The sequence below is a fragment of the Artemia sp. Qi Xiang Cuo genome, chromosome 20 (assembly GCF_049724085.1).
Source record: "Artemia sp. Qi Xiang Cuo chromosome 20, ASM4972408v1, whole genome shotgun sequence".
Classification (NCBI taxonomy): Eukaryota; Metazoa; Arthropoda; class Branchiopoda; order Anostraca; family Artemiidae; genus Artemia; species Artemia sp. Qi Xiang Cuo.
In genome coordinates, this window is record NC_142813.1 from 9,660,555 (window position 1) to 9,675,480 (window position 14,926).

Below are 14,926 nucleotides of genomic sequence, written 5' to 3' on the forward strand. Positions count from 1 at the left end.
TCTGAGTCCATTGAACAGTTCCCGCAGGAAAAGTTAAAACTATTCACCGTTCGCTCCCACCATAAACACATTTCCATTACTCTGGTTTTACACAATCGGTTTCATCAGAGCAAATGTATGCGAACCCTTGCTTTGAATTGCACAGTCTTATCTATCGAGTCGTGCGGGATTATATCTCGCGACAAAAAATCCAAAAGCCGAAAAAACGACGGCCCCCAAAAATTATTGTTTACGCGGAAACAATCGCGCCAGTCAACCCAAAACGGTAAAATTTTCTTGATCATAATAAGATCACCCCAGAGGATCTACCTGTAGTGACCGACATTTTCAACAAAGAAATTACAGTATATCTTCAAGTGAATAGGAGAAAAGGCTATTAGTTGCCATTATGACACTGAAGAAGGTACACGAACAACGGTATTTATTTTCCGTTTTAAGCACTTCAAAACCTTCACTAAGGAAGGTCATAATCAAACATGGCGTCGACAATGATTTCATTAATCTAATATCTGTACTTTGTTTAAATTTAACTGAGGGCAATGTTCAACTCTCAGAAGGTGTTAGAAAACAGACAAAGCAATATCGTTCCACTGTACGCGCCTTGGATTTTAAAAACAAGGTAAATAAATTTAAAAGAACACGACTCCTTCAAGCAGGTAGTAGATTTTGCACACTTTTACTGCCAATAAGTTCAGGACTTGTAAACAGTTTTGTCTAGAAAATGGCAAAACCCTATAAATTGACACATTTTGAACTTGTCCTCTGACCCATTGAACATTTTGAAGACAATCTAAGCAAATTCATTGATGATGAGAATATTGCCGATGACAAAAACTGCTTTTACTTCAAAATACATTGCGACGTGTGGACAAACATAGACCTTATCGTGAGAGACCCGTTGCCGCCGCCACTGATCCCTCTAAACAGGAAACATCTCCTCAAGATTCTGCAGCAATGAAAGGAGAAGGAATTGAATTCAATTGTATTGAAATTTGGGAACCTATTGCCACTGACCTATCGAGAACAGAGTAAAAGAGTATTATCTTATCTCATGTTGGAAACTGCTGATGATCATCAAGTTCAAGTCGACAGCACAGGGAAACGAATTATAATTCAAAGTTATAATCTAGTTGATTTAATTTGCGATATGGTGACGAATCGTAAAGGACTTTTATCCATTGAAAATAATCTATACACCTCTCTATGTGTATCAAACTTCCCCAAAAGTCTTATTGGCAATAAATAAATTCTAAAGAAACTAAGAGAATATAGTCCTCCTCCAACACCAACATCATTTAAAAAAGATGAAGAAGATTCAATATTTGAAAATACTATCAGCGCCACTGATTTTACAACACCTGTGGCTGCTAGTCAAAAGTGAAGACGAATTGATTCACCCTCCAGTGTGCAAAAGGGGAGTGGACATTACACTACGTGTTTGCGTTCAAAATGGATGAAGTTCTGAAAGGTGTCTATGAAAATATTGGTGAAGCGGGAAGTTGAAGTTCTCTTAAAACGCTTTATAAAGTTGTTTCTGGCACCAACACATTGAAAAAAGCAAAAGAGTATCTAGAGAATGAACCGAGTTACACACTGCATCGGAATCATAGGCTTTGCAGCAAACAATATCGAAAAACTAAAGCCTTTTTCCCTCCGCATATAATGCAAACGGATCTTTTAACTTTAGACGCACTTCAAGGGCGTCACAATGCACCCTACAAATATATTCTGATGGCAATCAGTATCCTTAGTCGCTATGCGTATGCCATTCCATTGCAATCACAGATAGGTGTTGAAGTTACTCGAGCTATTGAAAGTATTTTTTGAATAGGATTTATATAAAAAAATTTAATCGGATCGTGGTAGTGAATTTGTTAATCTACATGTGCAAAAGGTTTTTTGAAATATAATACATCACTTTATCATAGTCACAGTCTAATAAAGGCTGCAATGGCTTAACGATTAATAAGAACGATTTTTCTATTAATTTCAAGATATTTTATCCTGAAAAATACGTCGGTTTTTATTCAAGATTTAGATAAAATCATGCAGATATACAACCATGGACCTCATCGATCTTTTTCCAACTCATGCCCTCGGGATGTTCACTACAATGAAAATATATTTGATGCTTTTCTAAAGCAATACTCCATTGGTGAAAAAGAGAAAAAAAAGAAGAAATTCAATGTTGGTGATACTGTTTGAATTAATAGAACCACCAATATTTTTGAAAAGGGGAATTATTTATGGAGCACCGAACTTTTTAAAGTGTCCAAAATCCTGGACACCGAGCCCACGACATATCGACTGTGAGACACCAAAGATGATGAAATTCTTGGCGGTTTTTATGAATATGAAGTACAAACAGTTAGAAACACTAGCGAAATGTATCAAATTGAAAAGACATTAAAGATTCGTACTCGTATCGGCAAGAGACAGTTGCTTGTTCGATGGCTAGGATACCTCTCAGATTTTGATTTTTGGGTCAGTGCTGAAGATATTGACAATGCCCAATGATTTCTATGTGACTTTCATGTCCAATGTTTCTGATCCTCTCTACAATGACTTGAATAGAACAAGTGATTTTTGGACGAAACTCTCCCGCACCATCAAATTCGACGGAAAGTATGAAGTGGCTCTTGTCGACTGTATTCTCAAAAATACTTATGACATCCTGAGAAAGGATCGTAAATATGAAATAAAAATTAGACCCTATGATTGGCCGCAACCACCATCCTCAAGTAATCAAGAACAAATTCAAAAAATCAATTGGATGGATTATCCGTGTATCGAATTACCATACGAGGAACTCACCTGTATGAACGATTTATGTCGTTCTATTAATAAAAGAATTTCCGCTCGTAAAAAAAGAGGTTTTCAATTCAACTATTCAAAGGAGGAGGGCAAGATCTACATTAGTTAACCTATTGCAAGTGAAAGGGTTATTCCCAATTATAACCTAAAGGATGTTCTTGACTTTAAGCTCAATATAATCAATGGCAAAAATGCGAGAAACACTAATTTCATTTTCTCTGACTACACGACCGCTTTCACAACAGAAACATGTATATTTTTTTGTGCTTAATTTATTGAAACATCTCGGGTTGGTAATTCAAATGTTCCCCTCGCACGAGTTCTGGAACGAAAAACCAATCAAAACCATATTCACCACTACAATATAAAGCATCTTCAGTATATTCCCGTAAACACTTCCTATTTGGAACTCTGTCAGTTAACACTAAGAACCGAATTGGGTGATCCCATAGCAATTTCAAAAGTTTTGGCAGTGATTACATGCTATTTTCGTCCCATCGTTAAAAAGCAAGATGTCAAATAAAAAAGTGGTATTCACTTGTCCTGATATTGACTGCTATGTTAATACTCTTGGCCCAAGACAACAGGGTACTGAAATGGAGTATTACAAAGGTCACTCGTCAATGTCTGGCTATGGTATTGGCAGCTGGTTTGCTAAGCTGTTTCGCTCTTCACTACCACTGGCTAGAAAATATCTTGTACCGGCTGCGACTGATTTTGCATCCTCTACACTATATGATTGGGGCTCTGGCAAGGATTTTAAAAAATGTGCTTCGTAAAATCTTAGGTCCAGTGCGCGAACCCTTGGCGAGAAATTAAAACAGAATGGTAAAGGCTTAAAAAGGTCAAGAAACAATGCATCACTCATCAGTCTCTACTCAGGTCGGAAACGAAAGACATCCCTCTTGTCAAAGAAAAGAAGGAAAAAGCCGACACGTGCTGTAAACAGAAGTCCCAGGAAGAAAATTGTTAGATCGAAACTAGATTTCTTCTCCTAAAATGTCCTACCTACCGCATAAGGATTCTCAACCTTCAATCACCGCCTCATTGAATCTATTCAATGCTGAAAATGTTGATGTGAGTGTCAAGCATGGATACTCTGAACAATTTTATCCTCAACAACCCCTCTCCAAAAAGATTCACTTTCAAATTTAGTCCCATAAAGACTAATTTATGGACATTTTTTCATCATTTATAGATTTGCAAATGAAAGTTAGGAAATCTGAAAATATAATGCCAATTCGAGCCGATGGGCTATTCTATGAAAGTTGTATATTACATAATTTATTTCGTCAAATCAGTGTCTGCATCAATGGCACGCTGGTGAGCACAAGCAACAATCTCTCAAATTATACAAGCTCTATGCAATTCATGCTGATGACACCCATGTCATACAAGGAATTGAGAGGCATATCCAATGGATATGAATATATTACTAATACTGATAGTGCAGATGCACTTAAAAATGCTACAACTAGTGAATTACATCTAGTTGGAAAAATATATGATGAAATATTTAATATACCCCAATGGCTGCCGCCCAATGTTAAAGTGGATATAAAACTATCGCTTGCACCCTCCAAGTTCATATTGAGAAAAGAACTTGCTGCCAATCCTGATGTAAGTCTCTCCCTCACTTCGGCAATACTTCATGTACGAACACAACAGGTCATAAGTTCTATTACATTGTCCGTGGAGAAACTGAGAGCCAATGGCAACAATATTAAACTATTTGTTCCTCATAAAATCACCAATTAACGTCATATTGCAGTAGGATCATGCACCTTCGCCGATTCATCCTTTATCAATGATGAAATTCCGTCAAAACTCGCATTGGCATTTGTAAAAAGCGCCAGTGCAATAGGATCATGGACTGAATGCCCACATAAATTCGACATGTTTGGACTTTCATCTTTTGTGTGTAAAGTAAACGGTATCCCACTCTACAATCTATCCTTTGATAGATCCTATAGAACATTGTACGAGTTGACCATGCAAACCCTAGATCACGACTCTCAACTATTTGGAAATGGTATAACCGAAGATATGTTTGCTAAAACACATGTTATCATCGTATTGGATTTGTCTGGCACACTGGATATGAGTATAGTACGTATGGGGAGTGTGGGTTTAGAGTGTATATTTGCCGACCCATTGGCTGAGAGTATTGCACTAATCTCCCTAAATCAATATGATACCTATTGGGAAATCACTCCCGAAGGTAGTATTATACTAGACTTAGTGCCATGAACACCACTCAAATAATCAATGTATTTAATATGGACCCCTACATGTCCCAGTACAAATCCCATTGTCTACCCTCGGACTTTCTTGGAAAAATTCAAAGTGTCAACAATACCTTGATTATTGTTAATAGCAGTCCGTCGACTGTGCTGACGGGTCATTGGCTGTGCATCTTTTAAACAATGAAGACGATTGAATTTTTTGATCCTCTTGGTCTACCCTATACATTCTACACACCCCACATCAGCAACCATATTGAGAGCAGTGGGACAATTATTATTCAAAATCGGGAGAGGGAGCAGGATTTGAAAATTAAAATCTGTGGCTTCCATGCACTACTATATTTTTTGTTCCGATGTTGTGGCTATACCTACGAGCAGTTTCTCCACATTTATGTTGACAATCCACGTCTGAACGACTTTCTAGTGGAAAATATCCTCTCAGACCTATACAGTATTGATTTCAGTGCCCTAAGAGTAAAGTGCTTAAAAAATGTTTGTGAATTTGTTTATTAATAAAATGCATATATATACAACAATGTCTTTAAATCTTCACTTTAGATTTCTTCATCGGTGTATAGGCAACTATCATGAACCACTAATGCTGGTAAATCATTTTGATTCACTGTATATTGATCTTGATTGACTGCAAAGTCAGGGTCACATTTTATGCAGTACAATGTAACTTCACTCTTGTCATTTCTCTTTGTATAGTCAATGATACTATTTGCATTCATATTATGAAATTCACGAGTTTCAATCTGTCTATTTGAAGCAATATCACCTAAAGTGTTTTCAAGTGGTGAATCACATTCGGTAACTGCCAAATAAAAATCACTTGGTTTATAGTCATAGTAGGCAGTGTCATCACAACGATGACGTAGAAACCAAATTGTCTTGTTAGCCCAACAGTTGAATCGTAGACCAGATTCCTCTTCCCAGAATAATTTAAATCCGCGACGATACCAATCTCGTAGAAATAAACTAAAATCACGTTTAGGATTCTTTCCAATCATAGCGCGGTAAGTATTCTCCCACTGATCACATTTATCATAGTGACAATAGGAGCACAGGTGACCTCTAGGATTAGAGTCACACATCTCTTCAAGACATGAATTACATCCTTTAATTTGTACTGCATAGCCTCTATGTAATTTACAAGGATTACATAATTTACACTTTTCACTATAGTCATCTATAATTTTACAATTCTCACATTGAGTCCATCTGCCAAGAGTGTAAAAGCACAATGGACATATATAGAACATTTTTCGGTTTCCGATGTCAACTCTCTCACAGCTAAAACGAAACTGATCGTCTTCGCTCCATAAATTCAATGAGAGGGAAATGGGGGAGAGGAGTAGCTGTGTAACGTTACCTCTTTCGAAGGAGGAGCCATCTACATTGGCAATGATTTCAAAAGTATATCTTCAATATGATTCTGCTTTGTTCCAATTAATATATCAATAAATTGACTATAAGCACTTGAGTCACATTTTAAAAGTTTCATACAATAGTCCAATGGGGAGGAATCACTCCTCATTATATTTTCAAGAGTTCCCTGATACGAGAATATCCTGCGTTTAAGAGATAACTCGAGAAAATCATCATCCAAAATCAAATGTTTTTCCATAAACACTAGATTTGATCTAATTCTCTCTTTCTCAAATTTATTCATTTTTCAATCCTTTCCCTCTGACTGTTGACTCTAGACTGACTCTGATTCGTCAGCTCTATTGAAATTACAACAGCAATACTAAGCATGTACAATTAGCGATAGAGTTTATTGTCTTCGATATGTTTCACTAATGCATTTAAAGCACATTGAAGTTGATTCACATGTGCTATATCAACTTTTGCAGCGAAACATAATCGATATTCCATTTTAAATTTGCTCAAGGATATCACATATCTTGCATATACTGCATCCCATTCCAGACAAAGCCGCGATCCTTTTGTAATTTCCACCGCAATGTTTGGTGCTCTTGTAATCTTACCATCAACTCCACTATCAACTTCTAATAGGGTAAACATTCCACTTGCCATAGACACAAATATATATCCAAATGAGTAAGTCAAACTATTCTTCTTCTCACCCTTTGAATTCTATTCACAGACTGATAAAACTTTAGCAAAAATCCTTTCCTTATATTCCCTCCGCCGCTAATATGTAACCAGCCCTCTGATTGGCTGAGAAGGAAACATGTGATCTAACTGTTTCCGGGAAACTCATAGCATTTGGCTCGAATAACAACAACAAATACTATTTCTGGATCATAACATTTGCATCGAGCAACAACAAGAAGGAAGTGTCATTGACCTGCCCCCATTAGACTCAATAATCCATGAACGGGACAAAGTTTCTGTTTTTCCATTCTCACTGACAAAAACCATAAAAACAGACATAAATGTGAGAAAGTTCCTGTTTTTACATTCTCACTGACAAAAACCATAAAAACATCCATAAATCCGTGACAAAATTCCTGTTTTTTCAAATTCTCACTGACAAAAACCATAAAAACAGCCATAAATGTGACAAAATTCCTGTTTTTCAGAATACTGTCTCCACTGACAAAAACCATAAAACCATCCATGAAAAACATCAAATAAATCGACCAACACACATAACCATCCATGAAAACATCCATAAATGTGACAAAATTCCTGTTTTTTCATTCTCACTGACAAAAACCATAAACCACGTGGTTCTATGCCCATATATGGTGTCCTGATCGGACCTCCTGAGGCATCTCTACTAATATGAAAGTCAGACTTGCTAGATTGTGAAATCTAAAAGGAAACCTGAAGATCTGAAAAAGTCGATATTCTTAAAATTTGAATCTTTAGGTTATCTAAGCGCCGAATTAGAAGTTTTAAGTCATGGAAGTATCCATTTTTGGAAAAATTGGGTTCACAAAAATGTGATAATTTTCGATATCTCAAGTTATGTTGGAATATTTTCCTGTGTTGCCTGTATTGAGTACCCTATATTGGGTTTTGTGCCTTTTAGTCCTTTTTAAAGTTTCTTTTGAAATTTTGAGTTTTTTTTACTTTTTATGGTGTGTTGACTTTCCTTTTTGAACTCCTTTTGGTTTACTTGTCGTCTTATGATTTTTTCCAGGTCGAGTCGTGTATGGTGGGTTCATTTGCTCAAGTACTTGGTGTTTTAAATGTCCAAGCTTATTTTTCTTACTTGCTTACTTTTTTTGTATTTTGTCGAGTGGGTTGACTTACTTACATATTGAGATTCTTGAGGATCTGTCTTGAATGTTTGTAGGTATAGTTGTCATTTTAAGGATTTGTCTATGATGAGGTGTCTTTGTTGGGTTAGTTTCCTTGAGAGCTATTTTTTTTCATTGCTATACACTGAGTTTACGATATTTTCTGTACTGAGGCTCTTGTGTTGAGCTCAGTGGCTTGGATTTGTCTTGTACTGAGTTCTTGACTTTCTTGTCGAGTAGATTTTTTTAACTATCATGTTCCCGTGTTTAGTCGAATAGGTTGAATTTCAAATATGTAGATTTTTTTAACTATCATGTTCCCGTGTTTAGTCGAATAGGTTGAATTTCAAATATGTATATTTTTTTAACTATCATGTTCCCATGTTTATTCGAATAGGTTGAATTTCAAATATGTAAATTTTTTTAACTATCATGTTCCCGTGTTTAGTCGAATAGGTTGAATTTCAAATATGTAGATTTTTTTAACTATCATGTTCCCATGTTTATTCGAATAGGTTGAATTTCAAATATGTAGATTTTTTTAACTATCATGTTCCCATGTTTAGTCGAATAGGTTGAATTTCAAAAATATGTAGATTTTTTTAACTATCATGTTCCCGTGTTTAGTCGAATAGGTTGAATTTCAAAAATATGTAGATTTTTTTTTTCGTGTTATAGGAGGAGTTTCTGTCTAGAATTGTGGTGTTTTAATTTTCTGGTTTTACCTAGATCCTGATTAGTTAGACATATCTCAACACATAACCTAGGATGAGTTGCCTCTGTTGAGTTTCCTGTGACAATTGTTCTTTTTGACGAAGAATAGTTTATATTATTTGTTGAATTTATAGTTTTTGTGGTTCTGGGTAAAATAGAATTTTAGAATTTCTTGTATGAAGATAAGGGGTTTGGATTTCAGCGTATTTGCATGGTTTGCGTCTGATGAATTTAGCTGTTGTCATGTTGATTTGCATATTTTGGATATACTGTTCATGGTTAAGTGCATTTAATTCTGCCATGTGAATTTTTTTCATAAATTATGATGTGTGTTGGGCCTTATTTTGTTTAACTACTGTGTGCTATTGGTTGTTGATTCTTTGTCAATCTTGATAGTACCGTTACTTCTAATAGTTCTTAGAAAATAAGATAAATCAATGATAGATGAAATAATTGATGAAAGAAATGATTAAGGAGTTGGAGGGGGGAGGGTAGGTGTGTTTAAGGTCTTTTGAGCATTGGGTGTTATTACTATTTCAAATATAATTAAAAAACAAGAAGATATTCATAGGAGGGGGATAAAAAAAGGAGCATGCATGGCTGTACAATTAGTCTCGGGAGAACTAAGTAGCGTGAATATTAAAAATTAGGGTTAAGAAGAAAAATGAATATCATAGGAGCTACTTAGCGAAATGATACACGAGTGTCCGTATCTGAGTCTGGGGTTCATTTTTAGGGTGAGGTGCTATTATAAACAGCCTACTAATGTTAAGACGTAATCTTGTAATTTGGCTTCTTTGCCAAAGAATATGGACTGCCTGGCTACTGGATATATACACCCGTGGAAAGTAAGCGGCGAAGCAGTGAAAATTTGTCTGTGGTAATTGAACGAACCCCAATTCTCCCTAGAAAACCCGCGGAGTATTTGGGATAATGTACTTACAAGATATTGGAAGTTCTCGTTTATGGAAAATTAAAGATAAATACCAAAAAAGTACCATCCTTTTTTTAGTTCGGAATACATGGAGTATTTGGGATAACGTACTTACAAGATATTGGAAGCTCTAGTTTATGGATAATTAAAAAAAAAATACCAAAAAAGTTCGATTTTTTTTCAGTTCGAAATACATGGAGTATTTGGGATAACGTACTTACAAGATATTGGAAGTTCTCGTTTATGGATAATTAAAGAAAAATACCAAAAAAGTTCGATCTTTTTTTAGTTCGGAATACATGGAGTATTTGGGATAACGTACTGACAAGATCAATGCTGTAGAATTTAAAATCAGCCCTGCCAAGGCATTCCCACTCTTTCTAGTAATGACTTAATTTGGGATGGCCATGAGGTTTTCAAACCATTATTCAACAGCTGATCATATGCCGCTCTTACTAGTCTATCATCATTTCTCCTAATCAACTTCAATCAAAATCTAAGCAAGAAAATAGACCTATGTAGCTTTAAATAATGTACATATGTATTATATGTAGCACATATGTATCATATTATAGTGTATTGTATTGTATTATATTGTACATTGTATTATATTATATTGTAGTACATTGTATTATATGTATGTACATATGTATTATATGTATAATGTACATATGTATTATATTTACATATGTACATATGTAGCTTTAAATAAAGACCTATGTAGCTTTAAATAATGTACATATGTATTATATGTAGCTTATAATGATTCATTTATTTAATATTCTGAATAACAAATAGCGGAAAAACTAGATAGATTATGCAAACTGTTTTAAATTATCAAGGATATTATTTTATTTTATTATTAACAAATGGGTCACAAAAAAAGCAACATACAATTCTCCAAATAATGCTAACAAAACAAAACTACATATAATACCAACAATATCAAAATAGGTCCCGATGCATATTAGCGTGTTTTGGATGACTCAAAAAAAAGGAACACTTCAACTACTTATACACTAATACACTTCCTCGGGGAAATAATACTCTCTGAATCCTCCTCTCCTCCCCCACCCCTACTAAACAATTAATCAACATTCTAAGGAAAATACATTTTTTTTTACAGGTAACTTAAAGGAATTCAACACTCATACTCTATGATTCATCATGCTTCCTTACATATACCGACAATCACCTCAATCAACACACAAGAAAATTTTTCTCTTTTACAACTCACAAGCATATACTCACTCCCAGATCAATCACCTTATCCGTGTCCACAATACTGGTTAAAACAAATGCATCGCAAAGAAGCACGAAATTCCTCAAGAATTTTCTTACCTTTTACTTCCGCTGGAAGCCTGTTCCATACTTCAGGACTAATATACCTAATAGAAAATTTAGATCTGGTAGTAACTGGAACCGGTGTTCTAACAAATTCAACATTTCTAGTTTCATAACTATGGTTCCTTTCATTATAAAGTCCCGAAAAACATGCAGGTAGCAAATTAGAAAAAAAATTATAAATAATTTTGCAACTCGAAAAATCTCAGTTGGTATCTGAAAACCCTTTTCCACTGTATTTGCCTATTTTTATTTTTTTGTTCCTATTTTTGTTTTAGCTGGTTTGGCTTAGAAAAATTAGTTAAGTTACTATAATTTTTGTTTTGCTAATTAGGCTTATTAAAAATTGTTTTTCAGGAAAGTTGTTATTACCAAAAGGAAGTTTGTTATTTCAAAAAAAAACTCCAACTGCCCTTATGCCCTTATGCATTACAGCATCTGAAAACTTTTCCGTTCTCTTGAAAAATGGAGAAAGCTGCTAATTTATCATCTTACAAATCACTGCTGCAGAACTTATTTGTTCCATTGTTGGCTTTAGAGGCTAGAATCTAACAACCCATTGGTAATAATCCAGGGGGAGGAGAGGCCGATTGTTCCCTCCTAGATTATGAAAAATCATTTTTCATATTTTTCATAAAAATGCCCCCCCCCCCTAGATTTCGAAAAATACCTATTTTGTATCTCCACCAAAACTCAGAAGAGTTTACGTACGTTGGCACTTTTTTAAAAACCTGGAGTTTAATATTTATGCTAGTCTCTATCAGTGGTGAAAGTAGCCACCTTTCGCATCAGTTGAGCCGAACTGCTTTAATCCGTTGTTTATTTTAGAAATTAAAAGTTGAAAGCCTGGAGCGTGAAGTTTATACAAGTTTCGGTCAACTTTTAGGTGGTCATAAAAGCGAAGCAGATGCCATTTTTCACAATATGGACATAATGAACAATGACACAGTTCCATATCAACTTTTACAGGCTGCCGCGTTTCTCTCTTTAAAGCAGGTAATATGACATTTTAGCTCGTTTCAGTATGTGGGAAGTGAAAGGAAGAGCAAGTGCTTTTTAATCAAATTTCCAGAGAAGTGTTCCCGCAATCCCAGTTGTTACTAACAATTTTCTGAACAATCATCCCTTAGCTCAGGGAAAAAGAATTTTTGTGTGAATAGTCATTAGAAACATGATGATAGTTTTGAACATTTAATTTAGGACATTTTTCTGTATAAAAGCAGGGCATAAAACTGCGTTTCAAACGATACTTATTGTTAATAGCAATATACTTAAGCAATTCTTATTTCTTAGATTAAGAAATTTCCAAGTTCTGTTTTGATTTTTTAATTTTTAGTTTTACGCTCTAAATCTTCCCAAACTTTCCTCCAACTGTGTCTCAAATGGTTAAAGAAAATTTGCTACAAATTTTTTTAGGAATTTTCAGTTTTTGTGTTTGTAGCAATACAATTATTAGTATCATAAATACACTTTTTCGTTAGTAAAGCGGTGGAATAATCTTTAAATGTTTAAACTAGAAGGTTTGTCCTATCACAATATTCTTACCATGTAGAGCTTATCAGGACAAAATAAAAAAAGAAGGTTTTATTCAGTTGAAAGTAAGGAGCAACATTAAAGCTTAAAACAAATAGAAATTATTCCGAAAATTCCGTGCATTACGACAAAAAGTCAAACTTAAGTCAAACCAATTTCATTTCTGACCATTTTTGAATTATACCAGAAATTCTCTCCCCCCCCCATCCTGGGTAAAATTTCCCCTTAAAACTTCCCCCTGAAACTGTTCGTCCCACCGAAAATTTTCATCGTAAAAAATCTCCCTCAGCACCTCCCCCCTAAAAAATTCCATTTATTTTTGTTTTACACCATGTTACATTGTTTACACCATGTGTAAACAATGATCGTGTTCGAAAATTTGCTAACAGGAAGTTCGCAAAAGTCCTAGCCAAACACCATAGTGAGCAACGAAGCCTTTTTTCAGTAAATGTCCAAGAAAACTCTAATGCCCTCTGGAAAAACCTTGTTCACGCAAAAAGTAGTATGAATGTCAGAAGTAGTAGTGAAGAGCTACTACGAATGTCAGAGTGAAGAGTAGTAGTGAAGAGAGTAGTGAAGAGCTATGAAAAAATCATTAAAAAGGGCAGTTGCTGCTCCATCAAAGGATCTTAAAGATGGGTTCAGAGGTAAGCTAAGGCAAAGACTAAAATCTTCTCCCAAAATTTACTTCGTAGTGACACGGACCATGTTTGTACACCTAATAGCAAAGGTGAAGAAACGTTTTAAGGGCATGGAGGGATGTATGCAGCCCTCCTAGACCTCGATAACTCTATGCTAATCGTGTTTTTTCATTAGTAGGAGGACGGAAATAGAATTAGATGTTTAAGATAGAAGATATGTCTAACCACGGTATCCTTGTTGATACTTACCAAGATTAAATAAAAAAACAAGTTTTTTCAACTGAAAGTAAGGAGCAACATTAAAGCTTAAAACAAACAGAAATCATTACGTATATGAGGGGAATCACCCCCTAGTCATTACCTCGCTCTTTACGCTAAAGTTCAAATTTTGTTCGAATCACAAATCACTGAATCACAAAGGCCGTTTAATTAGAGAATAAATAGCTCTTTTGAAAGAACTAAAAATAACTTTAGAGTAAAGAGCGAGGTATTGACTAGGGGGCGAACCCCCTCACATGCGTAATAATTTCTGTTCGTTTTAAGTTTGAATGTTGCTCCTTACTTTCAGTTGAAAAAACCTGTTTTTTTATTTAATTTCTGCTAGTTTTTTTAAAAATGCTGGGAAATCCGGCGCGCCTTCATAGAAATTTCCCTTCCCCCAAGGTAACATCCTCTATGGAAAGATCCTCCCACGTAACCCCTTCTCCACCTCCCCCCAACCAGAAAAAATCCTACATCTGCTACATCTGTTTTCTGTTACGCTGAATCTGATGGTTTGATTTTCATTAATGTTTCATTATTTTTAGAGGATGTTTTCCCCTTTTTTTGAAAATAAGGCAAATTTTTTCAGGCTCTTAACTTTTTATAGGTTAGACTAAATTTGATGAAACTTATATATTTGAAATTAGCATAAAAATCCAATTCTTTTGATGTATCTACTGGTATCAAAATTCCGTTTTTTAGAGTTTCGGTTACAATTGAGCCGGGTCACTCCTTACTTACAGTTCGTTACTACAAACTGTTTGATTAAATAAAAAAGTAGTTTTTCAACTTAAAGTAAAGAGCAACATTACCAACCCTTGCTATTTACGCTAACGTCTGAAAGTTCATTAAAATGCTGCTCTTTAAATTCAGTGGCCCTTGTGTCTGAGCAGTCTTTCTTAAAGAATTCTGACAAAAAGTCAAACTTAAGTCGGACCTATTTAATTTCTGACCGTTTTTCAAATCATGCTAGGAAATTCTGTCCCCCCATCTAATTTCCCCCTTAAGCTTTTCTTCGCACCAAAAATTTTCCTTGTGCAAAATTTCCCCTGGAAAATTTCCCCCTTAAACTTGTCTTCCCACCAAAAATTCTCCTCGTAGGAAATTCCCCTTAACCACCCCTCCACTCAAAAAAGCCCGTTTACTTTTCGACAGCAAATATTATGCGTAAGCAATGGGCAAATTGCATTACTTACTGCCCTTTTCCAAGGGGTTGTGAGG

At 35.1% G+C, this 14,926-nt stretch overlaps 1 protein-coding gene across 1 annotated transcript in view; it reads left to right on the forward strand.

Annotated features, from left to right (window-relative positions):
• Window positions 1-14,926, forward strand: part of LOC148939853 (tetratricopeptide repeat protein 21A-like) — a 274,902-nt gene that overhangs the window by 226,247 nt on the left and 33,729 nt on the right. The window contains exon 18 of the mRNA XM_089105983.1: window positions 12,099-12,266. Coding sequence (XP_088962109.1) covers window positions 12,099-12,266 — 168 coding nt within the window. The remainder of the gene's footprint in view (window positions 1-12,098; window positions 12,267-14,926) is intronic.